At 34.7% G+C, this 19052-nt stretch overlaps 3 protein-coding genes across 10 annotated transcripts in view; 1 reads left to right on the top strand and 2 right to left on the bottom strand.

Moving 5' to 3' along the window:
- Positions 1 to 672, bottom strand: part of LOC116852970 (solute carrier family 35 member C2-like) — a 14772-nt gene extending 14100 nt beyond the window's left edge. The window contains exon 1 of the mRNA XM_032833769.1: positions 170 to 672. Coding sequence (XP_032689660.1) covers positions 170 to 634 — 465 coding nt within the window. The 5' untranslated portion in view covers positions 635 to 672. The remainder of the gene's footprint in view (positions 1 to 169) is intronic.
- A 1179-nt stretch (positions 673 to 1851) lies between these two features.
- On the top strand, positions 1852 to 5654 carry LOC116852972 (armadillo repeat-containing protein 1-like). Of its 2 annotated transcripts, XM_032833771.1 has the most exons (5): positions 1852 to 2179; positions 2321 to 2704; positions 3948 to 4283; positions 4378 to 4587; positions 4726 to 5654. In XM_032833771.1, the coding sequence occupies exons 2-5, from the start codon at positions 2603 to 2605 to the stop codon at positions 4897 to 4899; spliced, it is 822 nt and encodes a 273-aa protein (XP_032689662.1). In that variant the 5' UTR covers positions 1852 to 2179; positions 2321 to 2602; the 3' UTR covers positions 4900 to 5654. The 2 variants fall into 2 exon arrangements, with proteins under 2 accessions (XP_032689662.1, XP_032689661.1); XM_032833770.1 differs by having other exon boundaries at positions 1852 to 2704.
- A 245-nt stretch (positions 5655 to 5899) lies between these two features.
- The window catches only part of LOC116852968 (mitogen-activated protein kinase kinase kinase 13), a 28491-nt gene continuing 15338 nt past the window's right edge, over positions 5900 to 19052 (bottom strand). For 3 of the 7 annotated variants that reach the window (XM_032833750.1, XM_032833751.1, XM_032833755.1), the window contains 10 exons: positions 12614 to 12879; positions 12148 to 12334; positions 11867 to 12058; positions 11065 to 11491; positions 10572 to 10798; positions 10157 to 10499; positions 9473 to 9873; positions 8918 to 9118; positions 8547 to 8742; positions 5900 to 8419 (listed from right to left, as the gene is read on the bottom strand). In XM_032833750.1, coding sequence (XP_032689641.1) covers positions 8300 to 8419; positions 8547 to 8742; positions 8918 to 9118; positions 9473 to 9873; positions 10157 to 10499; positions 10572 to 10798; positions 11065 to 11491; positions 11867 to 12058; positions 12148 to 12334; positions 12614 to 12879 — 2560 coding nt within the window. In that variant the 3' untranslated portion in view covers positions 5900 to 8299. The remainder of the gene's footprint in view (positions 8420 to 8546; positions 8743 to 8917; positions 9119 to 9472; positions 9874 to 10156; positions 10500 to 10571; positions 10799 to 11064; positions 11492 to 11866; positions 12059 to 12147; positions 12335 to 12613; positions 12880 to 19052) is intronic. The other 4 variants (XM_032833753.1, XM_032833756.1, XM_032833752.1 and 1 more) reach the window with 3 other exon arrangements.

Here is a 19052-nt window from a genome sequence, read left to right as displayed (position 1 = left end):
ATATATATATATATATATATATATATATATATATATATATATGCATGCTACTTTCATGCCAACGCGATTTATAATAATATACGTTTTGCTACGATAAACATGGCATATATAACGCGAGAAAACTTGCTCGATTTGAATTTTCCAATCATCATCATGCGTTTGTACGTACCAGCGTCTGTCGTCCAAGCGATTGCTGACCAGACATACTGTTCGCGTTACCGTTGTTGGTGATGCTGTTATTGACGTTGCTACCAGGCGGCCCTGAACCGCTTTGATTGACTAACTGTTGGGCTAACGCAGGATTGGGCTCGCTCATGTTTAGCTGCTCGTTTATCACCATGCAGAACTCTCCGATCTTCTGTATGTCTCCACTTTTGCCCGAGTAAAGGGTCAAACACTGTCGCCAGACCGAGGCGTACCCTTTAGTAAGCCGGACAATATCGCCCGGCACTAAGAGCTGTCCCGGCTCGTCCCAGATGGAGACGTTCATGCAGGCGGTGCTGTCGGCCACTTTGAACGTTCGAACTTCGCGGTTCTCTTTGGTAATAGTAGGGTGGCTAACCTCCAGAACGATAAACACTACATTGATGTTCTTCTGGCCCGGTCGGATATCTTTTATCATCACGAACTCCATCGCGCTTCGCACAACGGCTCACATGCACACATACAAACTGTGAGTCACACGGCGATTGTGCCTTCTCGGTCCGAAAGTGTGTGTCACCGTGGATTCCGCCGTATTCGCCGTTGTCGGGCCTCCCGTCGTTCTCGTGCTCTTCGTAAGACGCGCGTTCTCCGAATGACCCGACGGTGTCCGTGCGCGACAAATATACCCTCCCTTCCCCCGAATAAAGCTCTCCCTACCTCTGACCGTTCCTACCCACGGTCCCGCACGACGCTCTGCGATAAGAAGTCGATCGCCTGTCAACCTGTTTTTAGCACGCTGATGATCGTTCGTTCGTGCGACGTGCTCGAGTTGAGTGTCACCGGAACAAAACCGCAGTTGACATTCGAGCGACGGTGGTGCATCGGAGGAATTGGACGAGGTTTCGCCACGACCGCTGCACCATCGATAGGCGACAGTGGCCGAACGTCGGCCATGTTGTCGCAATTGATCGCGCGACCGTTGGGCGCGCCACGCACGTCGACCATCGCCCCTCAAGCGCGCTGCGCGTCTTCTTGAACTTTCGCGCGAACATCACGTGACGTCCGTGTGCGCATGCGACAGCTCCTTAAGTCTGTTCTTTGTAGCTGCACGTGTTGCACTATGTGCGCTTCAGGAGTTTATTATAATTCTGTGTTTAATGTTCATTATATACACGCATCGAAGGAAGCGTACTTTCGTAATTTCAGCACGAAAACGTGCAAAACGAAGTCTCAGTTGGAATTTACTAGATGATTTACAATTTCAATAGGTTTGTTCGTTTTCGAACAATTTTCGAACTAGTGCACTCTAGTGTAATAAGTTAGTGAAAAAATATATACTTGCTTCACTCTATAGGATTATCTACAATGCGGTCGCAATTATGTTTTCGAGTCGTAGCACTACCCATACGGTACAAATATCCGAAATACACCCCAGAGACATCCCAGAGATATCACATTATCCCTGGAACGTCTTTGGGATATATTTCAGACATTTGGTGTTGTATGGGCTAGTTTGTGAATTGTATATTTATTCCTTTAACGTAAATTCGTGAAAAATGAAAAGTCTTATTGAAAAGTTTATCAATAAAACTTTTCATTTTACATGAATTTACGCAAAGGAAATAAATACATGAAATTCATGATCACAATAAGTGAAATTATTTTTCTTTTTTTTTTATATTAAACTTACTCCGCGTATTGTAGACGAGCCTTTATATGAACAGACCTCTGGTTTTCTCCCTTGCTAGCAGCTAGTCAACACCAATTGACGTTAGTCGTTATTGATATCGGTGATCAGCTGTAGCGCGGTCAGCTGGCGGAAATACGGAGTTGTCGCGCCCAATCTATTTCGTGTTTATTTATCACCGAAACGAACTGTTGGCGATGATCCTACCGTATGCGTGAAAGTTGCGAAGCAGCGCATATTCGCTCACGCGCATTGCTTATAACACGTATTAATGTGCCCTATATTGACGCTGCGTGTGCCTTTAATTTTGTTTATCGTTGTAAGATTGTAACTCGTTATTAAAGTCACGTAAGTGTCAACTCTTGTATTCCACCTCTCCTCGGTGTCGATAAAAGCGACCGACGTCCCGGAGCAACGTCTGTCGTCGATCGATTTTGATCAAATGCCAAATACAACCGCTTCACCGTCCTTCTCTCACGGTGTTTGCAGGTTCTTCCAATGTTGGCCTCGGGTTGCTCGTTTGAAGTAAGGTTAGAGTGATCTCTCCAGATTATATCTGTAACATCGTATCGCGGTGTAATAACCGGAAAGAAACGGCACGTTTCGTATTACCTCGAAAAAATGAGCTCGATTCTCGATAGTGATATGTAGTAAGATACTTCCTTGCTGTAAAAATTTTACGTGAATCTCGTAAAGAGGTCTGAATAAGGCTTATCTGGCCGGGCACACGGATCTCTGGTGTATTTAATGTCAACGTAACGCCTGTGGACAATGGACAGTGAGGATTCTCTGGACCCACAGGAGCTACAGGAGACCCTCCAGACATACAGGAAGCTCGCCAACGATTTTGCAAACCATGATACTATTTTGAAGGTAAAAACTTTCTTTCATTCTTAGAGCTTAGTAGTTCATATTTATGACTCGTTGATCATTGTGTTCTAATTGTGATTTTATATGAGAGACCTTTATCATTTTCTTCAGGATTGTCAATTTGTTTATACATAAATTGTGATACTCTATGTGTAGACAATATAAACTGAGATGAGTTAAGTGAAAATATAAATTTCTTTTAACAAATTTTTGATTAACCTATATGTTCTTTAAACAACATCCATAAACATGCTGACATGGTCCACATAGGTATCAATAATCTATGGATCTATGGATTTAAAGAATGTATGAGTTATTAAAACATTTATTAAGAGAAGTTTATATTTTCATTTAACTTTTAGAATTACTGATGTAAATTTATAAACATTGTTTCATGAGCAAGTTCAGAAATCTCTGGTTATATTCTTACATTTAGAGTTAAATTTCTCAGTCAGTCATATAATGAAATAAAAATTTTATATAATTTATCTTGTTTAAACACACATTATATTTATAATTAATATAAAAACAGATATAATACTGTCTTATTTAATTTATATTTAATATAATATTAAATTATTTGTTTTTATATATTTTAATATAATTTACAATATATATTCTAGAAAGTTTATATTGTTTACATGAAAAAAGATTGTATATATCACAACAAAATATAGGCAAAATGTAAACAATTCCTGTGGACCTAATCTTGAAATATACAGCAATATATTGATTTGAACAATATACAGCTTATTCAAAATAAAAAAAGAAAAGTTTATATTTTTAGTTAGTTTTTTAAATTTTGATGTAAATTTATAAGTATTGTTTTCTGAGCAAATTAGATATCACAGAATCAGGATATATTCATACTTTTAGAACAAAATTTACTAATCCATCATATGTAATGAAATAAAAATTTCATGCAATTTATCTTTTTTAAACTCTACATATATAAATAATATCCAAAACATATACCACAACTAAGTCACAATTTAATCACTCTTTTTATATATTTTAATATAATATTTATAAATAATATATTATAAATTGTTCTAATATAATTGAATATTGTAAATTGAATAATATCACTACAAATTTTTGTATAAAAGAAGACTGTGTATACATCACATAGAAGATACTTAAACAATCCATGTAGACAATCTTGAAATCTACAACACAACTCTAATTCTCTTTATCTATGTAGTTTGTGCAAAATATATGTTTCATCCTGTTATTTGTGTTACAGGACAAAACGGTTCTATCATACATAGCGTATGTCTTGGAAGTACCTGATGTAAATGTTGTTACTTTAGCTTTAGACATTCTGGAGATATTTGTGAAGAATGTAGATAATTATATACACATAACGTCCACCTTTGGTGTACGTGAATCATTGGAAGCCACCATAAATAAGTACAGTCTGAGTGAACCAAAGATATCAAATCGAGCGCAAAACATCAAAGATGACATAGAACGTATGAAACCACCTATATATAACTTACGCAGCCGTTGCAGACGAGTCATAGAACCTAAGAAGTTGAAGACTCACATGATAGTCTTACATGTTCAAGGTTTACTCCCGGTAATCAGAAACGCCCTTTCAATTTGTTAATATCATACATGTAAAGGATAGTTGTAAGTTAATTATAAACTACAATAGTGAAATAATTGATTAGGAAACTCGTGCCGAATTGGAAGCAATTTTAATAAGAATCGAAGGTCTGGTTTCGCTTGTTGTCGATGTAGAACATCAGCGTGTAACTATGCGTACCTTGAGCTACGTCACCGCTAAACAAATCGCAGAGGCAATCGACAAGAACACGGAAAACATGGAAGCGAGATTGGTTACAAGAAATAAATTTAATCAGGAATTTCTCGTAAAGTTGGTAAGCATTATCGTAATGTCTCAACTGACTCGCAAGTTATTTTTATTCTAGTTTAATACGATATTTGCGTATCTATAAATAACGAAAGATATTTTTATGTCAAATTGTCTTAATGGAAACATAATAAATTTCTTACAGCTGCAATCGGGCGATAACAGCGACAGCGAAGAAATGCCTGATTATTTACCTGAAGAGGAAGAACAAGATGATGACAAAGAAGGAGTTGTGTCATTATTTACTGGTTTAAAACAAAGCGCTTCATCTTTATATAAATCTACTGCTGAATTTCTAAGTAATTCATTTTACTGGTAGAACTTTCTTACAACTGCAACGGAAAAATTTTAATTATAACTTTATTTATTCTAAATTAATTGTTCATTTATTCTCGAAAGATGGCAACGGCAATCTATATGTATAGATATCCTAACTGTACGCATCAGAGACAAAAACTTCTTAAACAATTTATAATGATCTTGAGCAGTCGATTATTATTAATATAATCAGTTCAAGAACCTATTCCCCATATTTTTATCAACATTTACAGTTGATGATAATTAAAGTAGAATATAACAAAATCGATTTTTTATCGATTTTTACTGTTTATAATATGTAATGCTTTATACTCAATAGAAAATTAACATGTACAAATCATATTTCTAAGTTTTTACATCTATTTGTAAAAAAAGGTATGTTTTACGTATATTTGTATAAAGTTAGCCTTATTTTATCAATCACATGCATGTTCCAACTTAATTAAAAATAATTGATTTCTCATCGAATGTATGTTCCGCGATGTTATGTGTACTATAAAGTTAATTAACGGAATTCTACCCGTATAAATGAGAGCATTGTTACAAGCTTAATGTAAAGACGTCATAGCTTAAGTATGGATGTTAAATATATACGATATGGATATTCTCTCAAGTCGTAATACAGTTTATGCAATCGGATAAAACATGAAAGAACTCTAATGTTTAATTTTGCAATGTCAATTATTTTTTAGAATATTTACAAGCTTGCTTGTATATATATAATTAAATTAATTAAATGACCGATCAATGTTTTAATTTTGTTTTCAATGTTATTGTTCCTAATCGTTTTTCTTAGGGTAACTCGAAATTCACATTTATGAATTTGATGATTGCTTTTAGATAAGATGTGTGTTTGAAGAAATTATATGAAAAAAGTCTTTATATCATATTAATAAAATATATATCTCTGAATTTCTTTGTAGAATACTCCTAAAAATCCATGTGTACATACTATAATATGTTCGTACTGGTTTCATATAAGGAATGAGATAGAGAACATATAATCGTGTAAATCAACTTTATTTTATATATATAATATATAACACAAATTTTGTGTACTGCTTCTATTATTATATAATAATAGAACTAGTCAGTTAGCTGCCACTGCACAAAAAGGAACGATTTATGCAACTACTCGCATAAATATGGTGGATACAATACGTATGATTGCTACAAAGTACATCTCTCTCTTTCTGTCTCCTTTTGTCTTTAACCCTAGAACCCTAAACACCAAGAAGTTACGTAAACCCTAAACATGGGTAAATTTTACCCCCAGAGCATTTTTATTTGCTCATAACTTCCGGAAAAATGATCGAAATTTAACATTTTTTTTTAATTAAGATAAAAAAACCTGGAGGAATGTAAGTCTATTAGTTTTTGCGATTTAATGAAGGTCATTCAGCGAAGAACAAAGTTGAAAAAAGTTATAATGAAAAAACAAAACATGTTTTTTAAGAACGATCACGTTTGAAAAGTTTGGGTAAATTTTACCCATGTTTAGGGTTCTAGGGTTAATATGCCTTATAAATTATTTCGTTCAAATGAGCACATCAAAACGTTATTCTATCTCTTACGCACTAAGTTCCCGTTGTATTGTCTATATTTACAGATACAGATGTATATAATTGTCATTAAGGCAATTTGAGTTTCAAAGCAGGTACAATAGATGGATGCAAAACATGTTTTTCTTTCTTCTTTTTCCGATAATTAAATAACCAAGTAATTCTCGTAGACATGCGTCTGACAAGTAGAGCGTACGATAAATTATTAGTACCAGTTTTGCGGAATGAGTATGAAGTTCACGTGTGCAGTCCAATGCTATTGTTTGAGCTTCGTTTTGAAACTTCTGTAACCTGCACCACATTCGACTATTACACAATACAACTCTCTTCCTATAAACTATACATAAATGTTGTGTACACATATATGTATAATTTACAACAAGAGTTTATATAAATGCTGAAATCAATAAGTACGCAATCACTAAACTTACATTCTCCTTGACTTGTTGGTTGTAAAATAAAGTCAAGTTTCTTACGTATGAGCATATATATATCTCGAGAGGTACATATAACAAGATACAAAGTGCTCTTCTACTACCGTAAATAGAGAATAGCTTCGGGGAAAAGAGAATTTTCACATTTTTTGTAATTTTCGTTTTGTTTTCGGTCTAACGTGTCTTTGTGTGTATATTCATTGTAAATATAAAAGATCACATAGGTACAACAATATCTTTCAATACATGCTTCAAAGACTAAATTGCGTATTATCGTTTTATCAATTTTCTAACTTTTTCTAGACACTTCAATTCGTCGCGGTCGACGTACTGCATGCAAATTGCCATAGGCACTTATGTCATAAAATTCGTTTATAATCATTATCGTTATGTTGTACATTCTATTCCGTTTCGAGGAGTGGTTTATTTGATCTTGTTGTTTTCTTCAAGGAAACGCGTCTCTAGCTCGCGTTTAAAAGTTGGTGTATTTACATAATATCATTAGCCCGATGCACTTGTAAGCACGGCTACCTATAACCGTTTTTTCACTTCGTCAGATACAAACACAATGCATGGGGAGAGAAATGTATGAACTCGAAGAGAGTTATTCACCGTAAAGGACTGCCTCTACAATTTGAACATATAGAAAAAAAATTTCTATGGTGACTGTTTATGCACAATTAGAAATTAAATTTATGATTTGAAAGTAACATACGCGCGTTCAAGAGAAACATAGAGTATGAGATATGAACACAAAGTACGAGATACAAGAAATACGAGATACGAGAAGCAAGAAATAAATATACGTTCCCTCAACTCGAGTACACAGCGAATTCGTATAATGCTAACATAATCGCTGCACTTGCGAACGATATCCTTCGAAGCAGATTTCATATTTAGATTTGTTGAATGAAAATTGTACAATAGATCTAAATTAATGATCACATGCTGATATATGCCGTCAACAGATTCTCAGTATAACTCAAATTTGAGCAATATTAATCTTACCAGTTTGCATTTAATTAAATAATGATCGATCATGATTAAAAAATCGTTTGGAATAACCACATTCAAATAAGATGTATAATGAGTCGAATCTCAGAGGAGTAATCGTTTTGCTTATGTCTCCTAAATAATATTACATATTTCTTAATATGTGTATATACGTGTGTATATGATGTATAGATGCATGTGTATGTATATATTTGTATGTATATATGTGCGTATGTATGTATATATGTATGTATCAATATCGCATGTGTATATAGAAGTATGAACAGATAAATATCTACATATTTAACATAAGTTGTAATATGAGGGTTGACGTAATTACCGAATTCACTGGACAATAACTACGCTATAAATCGTTCATAAATCAGGTATAAAAATTAGACTAAAAACTAATCTATACTCTGCTCTCTATCTTCTTAGTTCCACTCGCCGGTTGAGATGCAATTGTAACTTCACTGACTTCGTCTGTTTCTGATTGACTCGATGTGTCAGAACCGTCATCCATTTCCTTCCTCTGAGTTCATAAATGTAATGTTTATTTAAATCTTTTCTCGTTTATCATAGGAGATATCGTTTTCCAGAACTTACTCTTTAGAACTAATATTATAAAAATAAATGAATTACATGTATAGTTTATTTACCTTTTGGGAATCATGTATATCACGAAAAGCTCTTTGAACATCTGGATTGCTTTCTAAAGTGGAGGACTGACTGGACGGAGGATGCGAATATTCAGAAGTATTTTCCTCATCAGAAGCTAATACCACTTCTGTTCTTTCGGTCGTTTGTTTAGATCTTCTTAATCTGCAGCCGGGAGCTATTGGCCTCCTTGCGATACTGTAACATATACATGAACATGTGGGTGCATGTGTGTATATATATATATGAAATGGTATAATTACAATTTATAAATATTTAGAAATTTAAATACAATTTAAATATTTAGCAATAAGCATCGAATAAATTTGCAAAAATAAAATATAATAAATGTATTATATACAACTAAATATACCTTCTTCGTCGCAAGTAGTTATAAGTATAGCTCGGGTCTTCCCCCTCTTCATCTGACCAGCTCTCTTCACATGCATCATCTTCGCGATCATCCGTAGTGTCTGTTCGCGCTATAATGTCGGACTGTTCTTGCTGAATATTTGATCCATTGACGTTAATACCGCAAAAGTGAATTAATTTGGCCGGATCTTCTTTATTCCTACTACAATTATTTTACTGAATTATTGCTAAATTATATTAATCAATGTTAGTTTTTATAAATAATCTCTTAAGACATTTTAGTTTCAACAGCTATTTTAATTAATGCTAAAGAAAAATCGATTATTTCATTAGACAAACATCTTATCTCTATAATAGAAATCATCAATATGTTTTATTCAAATTATAAGTAATGTATAATGGACGTGCGATTCAAAATTTCGATTTCAAGATCAATTGTAAATTATTTACAGTTTCATTATGTAAAGTTGTCAATTCGTAATTTACTTTTTAAGGATTAACAAATCACGTGTGTGGTAAAGATAAATTTAAAATTTTAGATAGTATTTTGCAATACCTATGAGATATTAGGACACTCTCGCCGTTTCCATTGTCAATAGGTGAGATAAGACGATTCGCATTTATAATTTCACTGACTTTTCTGCCAAGTGTTTCGAGATTATCGTCGTCGCTGCAATCCTTCAAACGTTCGTTTCCATTGGAATTATTTTCATCCATAGGTTCAGGACTGGAGCATGGACTAGATTCTATTCTATAATGTGATTCCGGCAAAACTGGATTCCCGTTTAGACACTCCGCCACTGACTTATTCAACGAGTGTTTCCTGACTGCGTCCAAAGAACATCTCTCCGTTAGAGAATGCGCTGCATTCGCTATCGGACTGTGATCTGTTTCGCTAATGTCCATGATGTCCGTTTGCGTGTGACTATCGACGAATCTCGTAGATACTTCTATGCTCTAATAAAAAAGAATAATACCAACGTGTAGTAAATATTGATGCTAATTATTAAACTGTAATATGCAGATAGTTTCCATACTTTCACAGCATAAATTTTATATTTGTAAAAAATTTAGCTGATGAACAAAACGTTCCTTATAATAAAATATATGAAAAAGATATATTATTGTTTTAATTATTATAAATTAATAACTTATTTACTGTATGTGTGTTTCACATACTACTGTATTTCGTTAAAATAACTTATCATTTGTCGTACATTATCATTAGTAAAATTCTTACTTTTCTTTCACGATGAGGACTCGATCTAGGACTGGAGCTCATGCCGCAGCCTGAACCAACTCTACGATGTCTGTATTTACGTTGCTTAAAACTGTTGCTTGGTGCCAAAATACTTTCTGGTTGGTTTGATTCGTTCAGTTGTGTGTACATAGTGGCTTTGACAGGACTCTGTGGCAAATCTGTGGGTGAAGGTGGGGTAGTAGGCGTAGATGAAGTAGATAAGTGTGCCGTGCCGTTCCGTTTGCGATAAAGCCTCTCCTGAGCTTTCAATAAAGGACGGACAAGACGTTTCTTGCATTGCTTATATCCGGATTGTTGTTCTCTCCTGAAAATACATTTATTTCTATTTGATTTGAGTATATGTGCAACGGCATCGTCTGTATTCAGAAAACTTATAGCATAATATGTTACTTACTTTATCACATCTCGTTCACGCAGCTCCAATTGTAATAACACGGCGCTTAATTCTAAGTACAGATTGTTAGTGCGTTCGAGTTTGCGCTCATAATGTTCTCTGATGTCTTGAGCGTGCCGTAATTCGTCTTCCCTTCGCCGAATCAAGTCGGCTTCGAAACGCGGACTGCTATTATTGTTCGATTGCATCTGCATCATGTGTTCTCTTATTTGCTTTTTCCAAGATTGCTGTAACATAAACAATTTTGTTATCACATAATTTACCCTATATATATATGTGTGTATATATATACATGTGTGTGCGTGTGTGTGTGTGTGTGTGTGTGTATGTGAGTCACATTTATTCATATAATTTATTCATAAATTATATAGAAAGCACTTGAAATAGTTTATTTATAAAAACAAATTCCGGAAATTGTATTAAAATAAAGAAGATTGATTTCTATTTGTTTAGAAAGGTATAAATAAAAACATATAAGGATTAATGACTGTACCTGTGCTTTAAAGTAATCTTCGGGTTTTGTAGAGAGCACATCGACGGCTGCAATCGAGAGATGCATCTCGATAAGCTTGAAGGACGGTCTATTGCGCGGCTTAGCTGCCCAACATTGTTTGACCAATAGACCGTAACCCTCCGGACAGCTGTTTGGGATCGGCAAACGAAGGGAATTGTTGCCTACTCCCCAAATAATGGCGGAGGAATCCACATCTTTATAAGGTATCTCGCCGCTAAGTAATTCCCATAGCACGACGCCGTACGACCATATGTCTACCTTTTCCGAGCACGGTTCATTTCTGATAATCTCCGGCGCCATCCACGCTACTGTACCGGCAAAACTCATCCTCGTGCTGATCTCATTCCATTCCCTGCTTGTTCCGAAGTCACTAATCTTCACCACTTCCTTCTGTCCTATTAGAACACTGCAAGTACAACAATTTTCTCGTTATTCTGCGGCAATTACTTTATTATAAATGTATAGAAATCTCAAATATATTCTATTTATTCTATTTACAAAAGATAACTCCGTATTTTTATTTATCTTTACAGGTAGAAATGTATCACAAGATTCTATATCTAGGCAAGCCACCTTTCATTGCCTTAAATATTTGGGTAAATTTGAAATTTTTTCTTAGCAGAAAATGTCGAGAGACTTTCATTTAAATTTACTAAAAAATCCCTATATGAAAAAATTTGTGGCACATCGTAAATATGGAACAGCTTAAATTTTTTTGAGTAGATTGATATCAACGAAAATATCTATCGAAGATATATTATCCTTCGCATTATTCATTTACTTTGGACTTTTGAGATCCCTGTGGATAATCTTGTGGGAATGAAGGTATGCCATTCCTGCAGCAATTTGCTTTGACCATGACACCAATCTAGTAGGAGGAACCGGTTCCCCTGCTCTTAGAAGGTCGTACAATGGTCCGTATGGACAAAATTCCATTATTATGCAATAGCACGGGGCTTGCGTGCATACTCCTCTGCAAACGTAAAACAAATGTACTTTACAATTGAACTTACGTTGATATAGAATAAGCAGCAATAATGTGAAAGAAACAGCATATCTTACTTGAATTGTACAATATTCGGGTGATTTAGCTTCCGCAAATGGCGTATGTCAGTCTCTCTCGGTTCTCTCACCTTTTTCACAGCTACAATTTCCTTATTTAGTTTCCCGCTAAATACTGCACCTTGAGCACCGGACCCAAGCCACTGTAGCTCGCTAATCGATTCAAAAGGTATCTCCCAATCATCCGCTGAAATGGAATTCCACATTAATCGTCGCATCAAATATTAATGGCTGAATTGCAGACTCGGTCTATTTTTATTTTGTTCGCCACGAGATGTATCATAAAATGATCTTTGAACTTTCCTGTGAATTTCTACATATGCCAAATTTGCATATAAAAAACATAAAACTATATATCGAAGGTACAAAGTTTCTTGGCAGACTCGCCAAAATTTCATCGAGAAAAAGGACAAAGATAAAGTGGAGGAGGAAACCACTCAAGAAACGTGGTTTGTGGAACACTTACTCGAATGACCTTTGATTTTCTCGTTGACAGCAGCCTTCGATAGCATAGTCCAAACAGGGCGCATGCATCCTAGTATGCCCTCAACCCAACTAGATCGTTGCGAATCGAGACTTCCCGACCCGGGACTGCACTTGTCACTGGAATTGCTATTGTTTTCCGAATTGTTGTGACTGCTGTTGGGTAATTGAGCTTCTCGTGGATCGGTGATTGCGGCACTCCCTGCGATTGCACTTAGCTGACCCAGCTCTTCTTGGATGCATAGCATGCTAAAAATGTAAAAATTGCGAAGTTCATTAGATATTTGTAGTGAGAAGCCGCATTTACAGCATTGTCTTACGCGAGAAAAAGGATAAATAATTTCACATGTCTGCACGCGACTAAATACAAAGAAAGGAGGAGAAATGTTGAATCAATAAATTCACTATAGATCAGTTTATATAATCTTATTGTCACACTTTAATATTGATCCAAACGTCACATCCAAACACTTTGGGACCACTTCAGTGAAGTGGAACATCAATTTTAGCTAAAACAATACGCAAGTTATTAATACAACAACTTGATCATAGAAACTGATTTATAGTGAATTTATTTATTGCACTAAACAACTGTGCATTGAACAACTTTGTATCTAATTAGTTTCCCATTATGATTGTATATCGAAGAGCCTTATCCCTGCTAAATTCAACTTTTCATTGAATTCAAATTAACGTCGATCAGCGTCCGTATGTGTATCGCACATACGTGCACAGAGGCACGTATTTGTTCACACGTCAACGTGCAATCGGCACTCATAATCCAGAAGATGAAAACAGCATACAGAATTAATTGCAGTGCGCTTTGTGAGCAAATTTTTCCATTTTCGCACGTTCTTTGTTAGCCGACACTGGCCGTCTCTTTCTCTCTCTCTCTCTCTCTCTATCTCTGTCTCTCTGAATATTCAGGTGCTCGCTGCACCGTAAAACGTTAGTATATTCGTAGCGGCGTGCATCCTCCTTGTTGTACACATTACACTGTCGCGCCTCACCATACAGAAACATACTATTCCCTGCTTCTTATCGAATGTAGCTCGCAAAATATGATATCGTTTTTCTTTTCAAATATTTCGCAAAAACAAAAAGGAGGCATACGCGAGATATTAGAAGTTTGCAAATTTCAACTATCGCTAAATTTACAATAAATCATTCACGAGGACGCAACATTTCGCGAATCTTCCCGGTACTCTTCAAACATCCTTTTTATTCTCTATATGATAAAAAAAACATTTTATATTTGCGTTAAAATCGATCCGTGTAAAATTTTTGTGTTAAATTTTTGACATAGCCGTATGTGAGTTTAACATATTTGTGTTATTTTGTCTATTGTATATTGAATTCATATTTACTATTTGTAAATGTTAAAATAATGCAATAGTGTCCAAGTGTTACATTTTAGTATTAATTTTCGACATATTATTTGTTTACATATTCGTCTTGTGTTAAATTAACAAAATTTAAAGTGGATGAATTGGGTCACGTAAAATATGTTAAATCTTTAACACAGAATCTTTTCCAATATATTTATTTTTCGTAAATTTTTATATTTTTTTCTTATCTTTTCCTTACCTTTACTTTTAATAGAGAGAGACAACTTTTCTAATCGTATATAAATATAAAAAGAACTCTCCTCATTCGATCTGCTATTGTTCTGCTATTGATACGTTTTTTAAAGTGTATTGCGAAGAAGTGATCCAACCAAAAGACGAATCGACGAATCACATGTAATTTGGTCTTTCACAGTCCGATGAAAGATAAAATATCTACGTCGTATAACATCACGCAGACCGCGATAATAATCAATCGGCAGATTGGGTCATGGATTATATCTTAGAGGATAAAATTCAACGAAAATCGATGCATTTAAAGTTATTTGATACGTGAACATTTGCATTTGTGTTTGATCAAAGCTACGGAGTCCTAAACTGTTAATATTAACCATTGTGCCATCTGTGGCATAGTGTCATCAGCGTACCAACTCAATAGATATCATATTTCCATTGTTCTGGACACGACAATCTAATTTCAAGCAAGAGGAGGAAGAACCCACATACACACACACACATACCCGTATATTAAGGTGACATCGAAATATTGACTATACCATATCACTAGTTGCCTTATCGCAACTCTGAGATTCCCGTGCACTATTATCGGACAAGTGTTTGATAATAAACGAGCTCCTAATAGTAATACACTTTTAAAGACAGCGACGACCTAATATATTTTATATCATTCGCGTCAGTCTCAAAACTTGCTGTCAAACAAAAATATGGTACCGTTAAAATGATAAATATAATAAGGATAATATATGATAAGGATAATATAAGATTGTCTCATTTCCCGTGCCTCTCTCTTTTTGTTCTGTTATCCAGTTTATGTATGTGTGTGTCTTCGCTTTCGGCTTCGAGCATCAGCCGAAGGTAATATTGTGTTGGCGACAATCACAACGTGTCGGCGAGACGCGTTTTTTTCAAGGTTACACGTGGCGAGAGGTGGTTTGCGCGTTGTGTCAATGACATTTCGCGGCTAACACTGACTGGTGGACACTTATCTCCGCTATGTGCATACGGGCGGCATCTGGCAAGCACGAGAAACCTTCCATTATCGCTGATGAAACGCGCATCAGTGCTGAAACGCTCGATCTTAATGACACTTTAATTGACAAATTCTCTGGTCGATCGCTTAATTCGTTAAGATATCGAAATTCTCTTTAATTGCCTGCGGCAATCAGTTATTATAATATAGTTACCGTAAAACTTAAATTTTTCTGTTATCGTTATGCCACAAAATTTCTTAATTTTACTCGTAGCAATCAGCTATCATAATATAATTATCGTAAAAAAAATTTCTTAACTTCTTTCATTACTATGCAACATAAAGGAAAGCAGAACAAAGAATGAATATTAGTTATGAAACTAAGCTGAGAAAGCTTTGGCTTTCAAGTCCTGTGCTATTATTTTTTTTCTATTTTTGTTATTATTTATTTAATTAATATTAAAATTTGGATTGTGTAATAAGTAATTTCGGATTCCTCAGATAACACGAAATGATTATATTTATTTGCATGTCGTTATAAGTTTATATAAAACAATGTGTGCATAGGATGGCAAAAGATTACAGATCAAAACAATGTATATATATTGTTTTACAAAATTATAACGGCATCAAAATATAATAGCTTTATTTTATCTAAAAATCCGTAATTGCTTATTACACACACAAATACACAAACACGCACGCACGCACACACACACACACACACACACACACACACACACACACACATATTGCCCAATATTATTATTTAATATTAATATAATAATTTTATTATTATTATAATATTAATTCGATTATTATTTTAATATTAATTTTATTGACTCGATTAGATATATGACGTGAAAATGTGTGGATACTTGATTAACGTGTTGGATAAGTTTGGAATTATTTTAGATTGATAATGATTAAGTTAAGTTATGGAGGTCACACAAATTATTAGTGAAAATTATGTAGGAATAAGTACATAAATAATGCAAGTGAAGGTAAAACAAAACATTAGATAAGAAAGCAGGATTTAGGACAAAAAAAAGTACATAAGTAATAGAAGTTATCATGTCATGTCGAATAGTTAGCGTAATATAAATAATGTAGGTAAACTTAAATTAATGTTTAACATTTAAGTAATAGGGATGATATTGTAAAGTCAATTAGAGAGAGTCAATGTAAATATAAAAATATTAAATAGATACAAATAAGGAATGGATAGATAGAATAAATAAATAAAATAATATAACGAACTAAATTTAGAAATAAGGAATGAATATAAATGTATGTGGTTAAGGAATAATTGTAAACCAAGTCCCTTTTTTGGCTATGTGTAAACTGAAGGAAAATATACTAATAATATTAATTTTATTACAATTTTAATTGTTTAAGTCGGAGATTCATTAATTAGAAATAATTTGCATGTTCAACATGTTGATAATTTATGATCGGTGATAGACTGTTGCGAAATTTCTTCTATGAAATGAACAAATTCGCTAGAGAATTTGTTCTTTGTCATTCAATGACAACACGCGTCGACGTTCTGCGCATTCATGCGATATCGCCCACACGTCGCAGAAATTTAGAATGTCACGTCCATGGTAATGTAAATTAATCTGATGCAAGTTTTTCACACATTCAATCATCATCATCATCATCATCATCACGAGATTTATATTACCGGTACCGATAATATTGTATCATCTTATCGAGTGCTCCATTCGTTGTGCGAACGCAGCACAGTGCATATCGAGCGCAATGCAACAATGTGTGGCGTGCAACGCGGATATCGATCGCGTGTTCTTTTACCGTGTCGTACGGCGGACGTATTCCTAATTTTAACTCTCAACTGCCGCGAATAGTACTAGTTATGCGCTATTGGGTTCTCCAACCGGAGACCATTTTCAACTCGAAGCAACTAACACCAGAATTAATACACGTACTGATATATCTTTAAGAAAAAAAAACAGATTCACTTAATCGATATGTTTAATCAGTTCCTCGAATTGCCGCGGTATAATCGAGTAGCATTTTTATCGAAGTGAAAAACGTACATGGTAAACAAAACTTAATATCAAACTAGTATGTTTAAACTAGCAATTACTTTTTTACATATGCAATGATATGTAATTTCATGAGAAGAATGTTAAAGTTTTAAACTTCAACACTGTTATAACTTTCTTTGAATATCACAATAACCTCATAAGAAGTATAATATGATTATTTTGGTAATAATGATATCTTCTTTCGACATTTAAAAACATTACATTCTCAATCCGATATCTTGTATTTTTTATTCGTGAAAATTATTTTTGAATAATAAGAATATATTTTTCCTTGTTGAGTCGTGCATACAAAATGTATTGAAGTTACTTTAAAGTAACTTTGAAGCAAATATATCTAGTAACTTATTCTCGTGTTAAACGCTGTATAATCTAATATTAAGATTTGCATGTAAAAAATAAAGATATTTCCGCGAAACAAGAATGTTCTTTCTTTCTGTGTAGTTGTAAAAGCAAACGACGTTCAGGAGCCGAAGTTCTTCGCCAGGAGCCGAAGTTCTTTTTCTCCGGCCTTGTTTGTTCTCATTCGTATGATGCAATTGCTGCGGTTTGTATCGAAGATAAAAATTCGTATGAGACAACATATTACATATACAATATGTTTATCTCCGTCTTTGATTGTTGAGTCACGATAATAACCAGGAACGCACTTGTCGTACTTTGTACCACCATAAGTCCGTCAATACTTTTCCTTATCTCAAAATGTTGATGAGATATCTAATGAACGCTCGGCGAAACGAGCACTCCGATTTATCGCTGCTTTCTCCTGTCCGTCTTTTGAACGACTTCATTATTTTCAATTCAACACGCTGGCGAAGCCCCGCGTTCCGTTCCGCAACGCGTCGCGCGAAATCCGTGCGCGACGCTGTATTTAAAAATAAATAAGCCGGGCATCCTGTGCGCGCGTGCAGGAGGAATTGCATAAACAAGCACGGCCGGAGCTTCGTGTTTGAGCTGGTTATCAGTTATCGATTTTATTGATGATAACCGATACACGCGCAACGCGACGTGCGCACGTCGGAAAGATCCGTCGAATGTGCGAACGTAATTTCATTCAAATTTTTAGCGATGATGATATTATCCCCACCTGCCTTGTCATACCTCTCTGGTAGGTTTTTCGCGGAAGAGAAGCGAGCTGGCGCGCCGGTAGCGTTGCGGGAAAAAGAAAACATCTGAAGTACGCGGACAGACCGTTTAGATGTTCGCGCCAACGCTTATCGCGCGGCGTGCTCAATCGATGACGGGATCGCTCGCCGCGCTAATCGCGAAGTGCCATTCGTATCTCTCTCTCTCTGACGTTATTGCTGCACCGGATAAAAATTCCACCGTTCTCTCTCTTTCCCTCTCTTGACGTCTCTCGTAGAAAAAAAGAACATTCTTGTGTTGAAAATAACTTTATTTTTTACATGTAAGTTAAGTGCTCTAATAATTAAATCCCAACGATTGAAATATTAATACATTCGTATGTAATATTTCTAAAGATCTTTGACATTTCGTTAAAAATATTTCTTTGTATTGTCATCTTGTAACTTTATTTTGATGAGCGCATTCAATTAGAAAGTGAATCTGTATCATTCGATAATTGGGACATAATTTATTTTTCAGTTCAATTACTGGTATCATTGACATTGTCTAATATATCTCATTAAAATTATAATTAATATTTATTGATTATTTCGTTTCGTTTGTCTTTCGATCGCTAACAAACCAAAGTTTTATATAAATGTTTCTTAAACTTCCCACGAGAATTTAATAGAGAAATAATGAATTTTTTGCACAAAGCTAATATTTTCTTTT

Source organism: Odontomachus brunneus, unplaced genomic scaffold, assembly GCF_010583005.1.
Source record: "Odontomachus brunneus isolate Ranch 3 - 2012 unplaced genomic scaffold, Obru_v1 Obru_scaffold_264, whole genome shotgun sequence".
NCBI classification, from domain to species: domain Eukaryota; kingdom Metazoa; phylum Arthropoda; class Insecta; order Hymenoptera; family Formicidae; genus Odontomachus; species Odontomachus brunneus.
The sequence above is the reverse complement of the archived record's forward strand: the minus strand, read 5'-3'. Positions and strand labels throughout refer to the sequence as shown.

Excerpts from the sequence above, each read along its gene's own strand:
- LOC116852972 (XM_032833771.1), top strand. The coding sequence starts at position 2,603 with ATGGACAGTGAGGATTCTCTGGACCCACAGGAGCTACAGGAGACCCTC. Across the intron at positions 2,705-3,947 it reads ACCATGATACTATTTTGAAG|GACAAAACGGTTCTATCATA; the intron begins GTAAAAACTTTC and ends TTTGTGTTACAG. Across the intron at positions 4,284-4,377 it reads ATGTTCAAGGTTTACTCCCG|GAAACTCGTGCCGAATTGGA; the intron begins GTAATCAGAAAC and ends ATAATTGATTAG.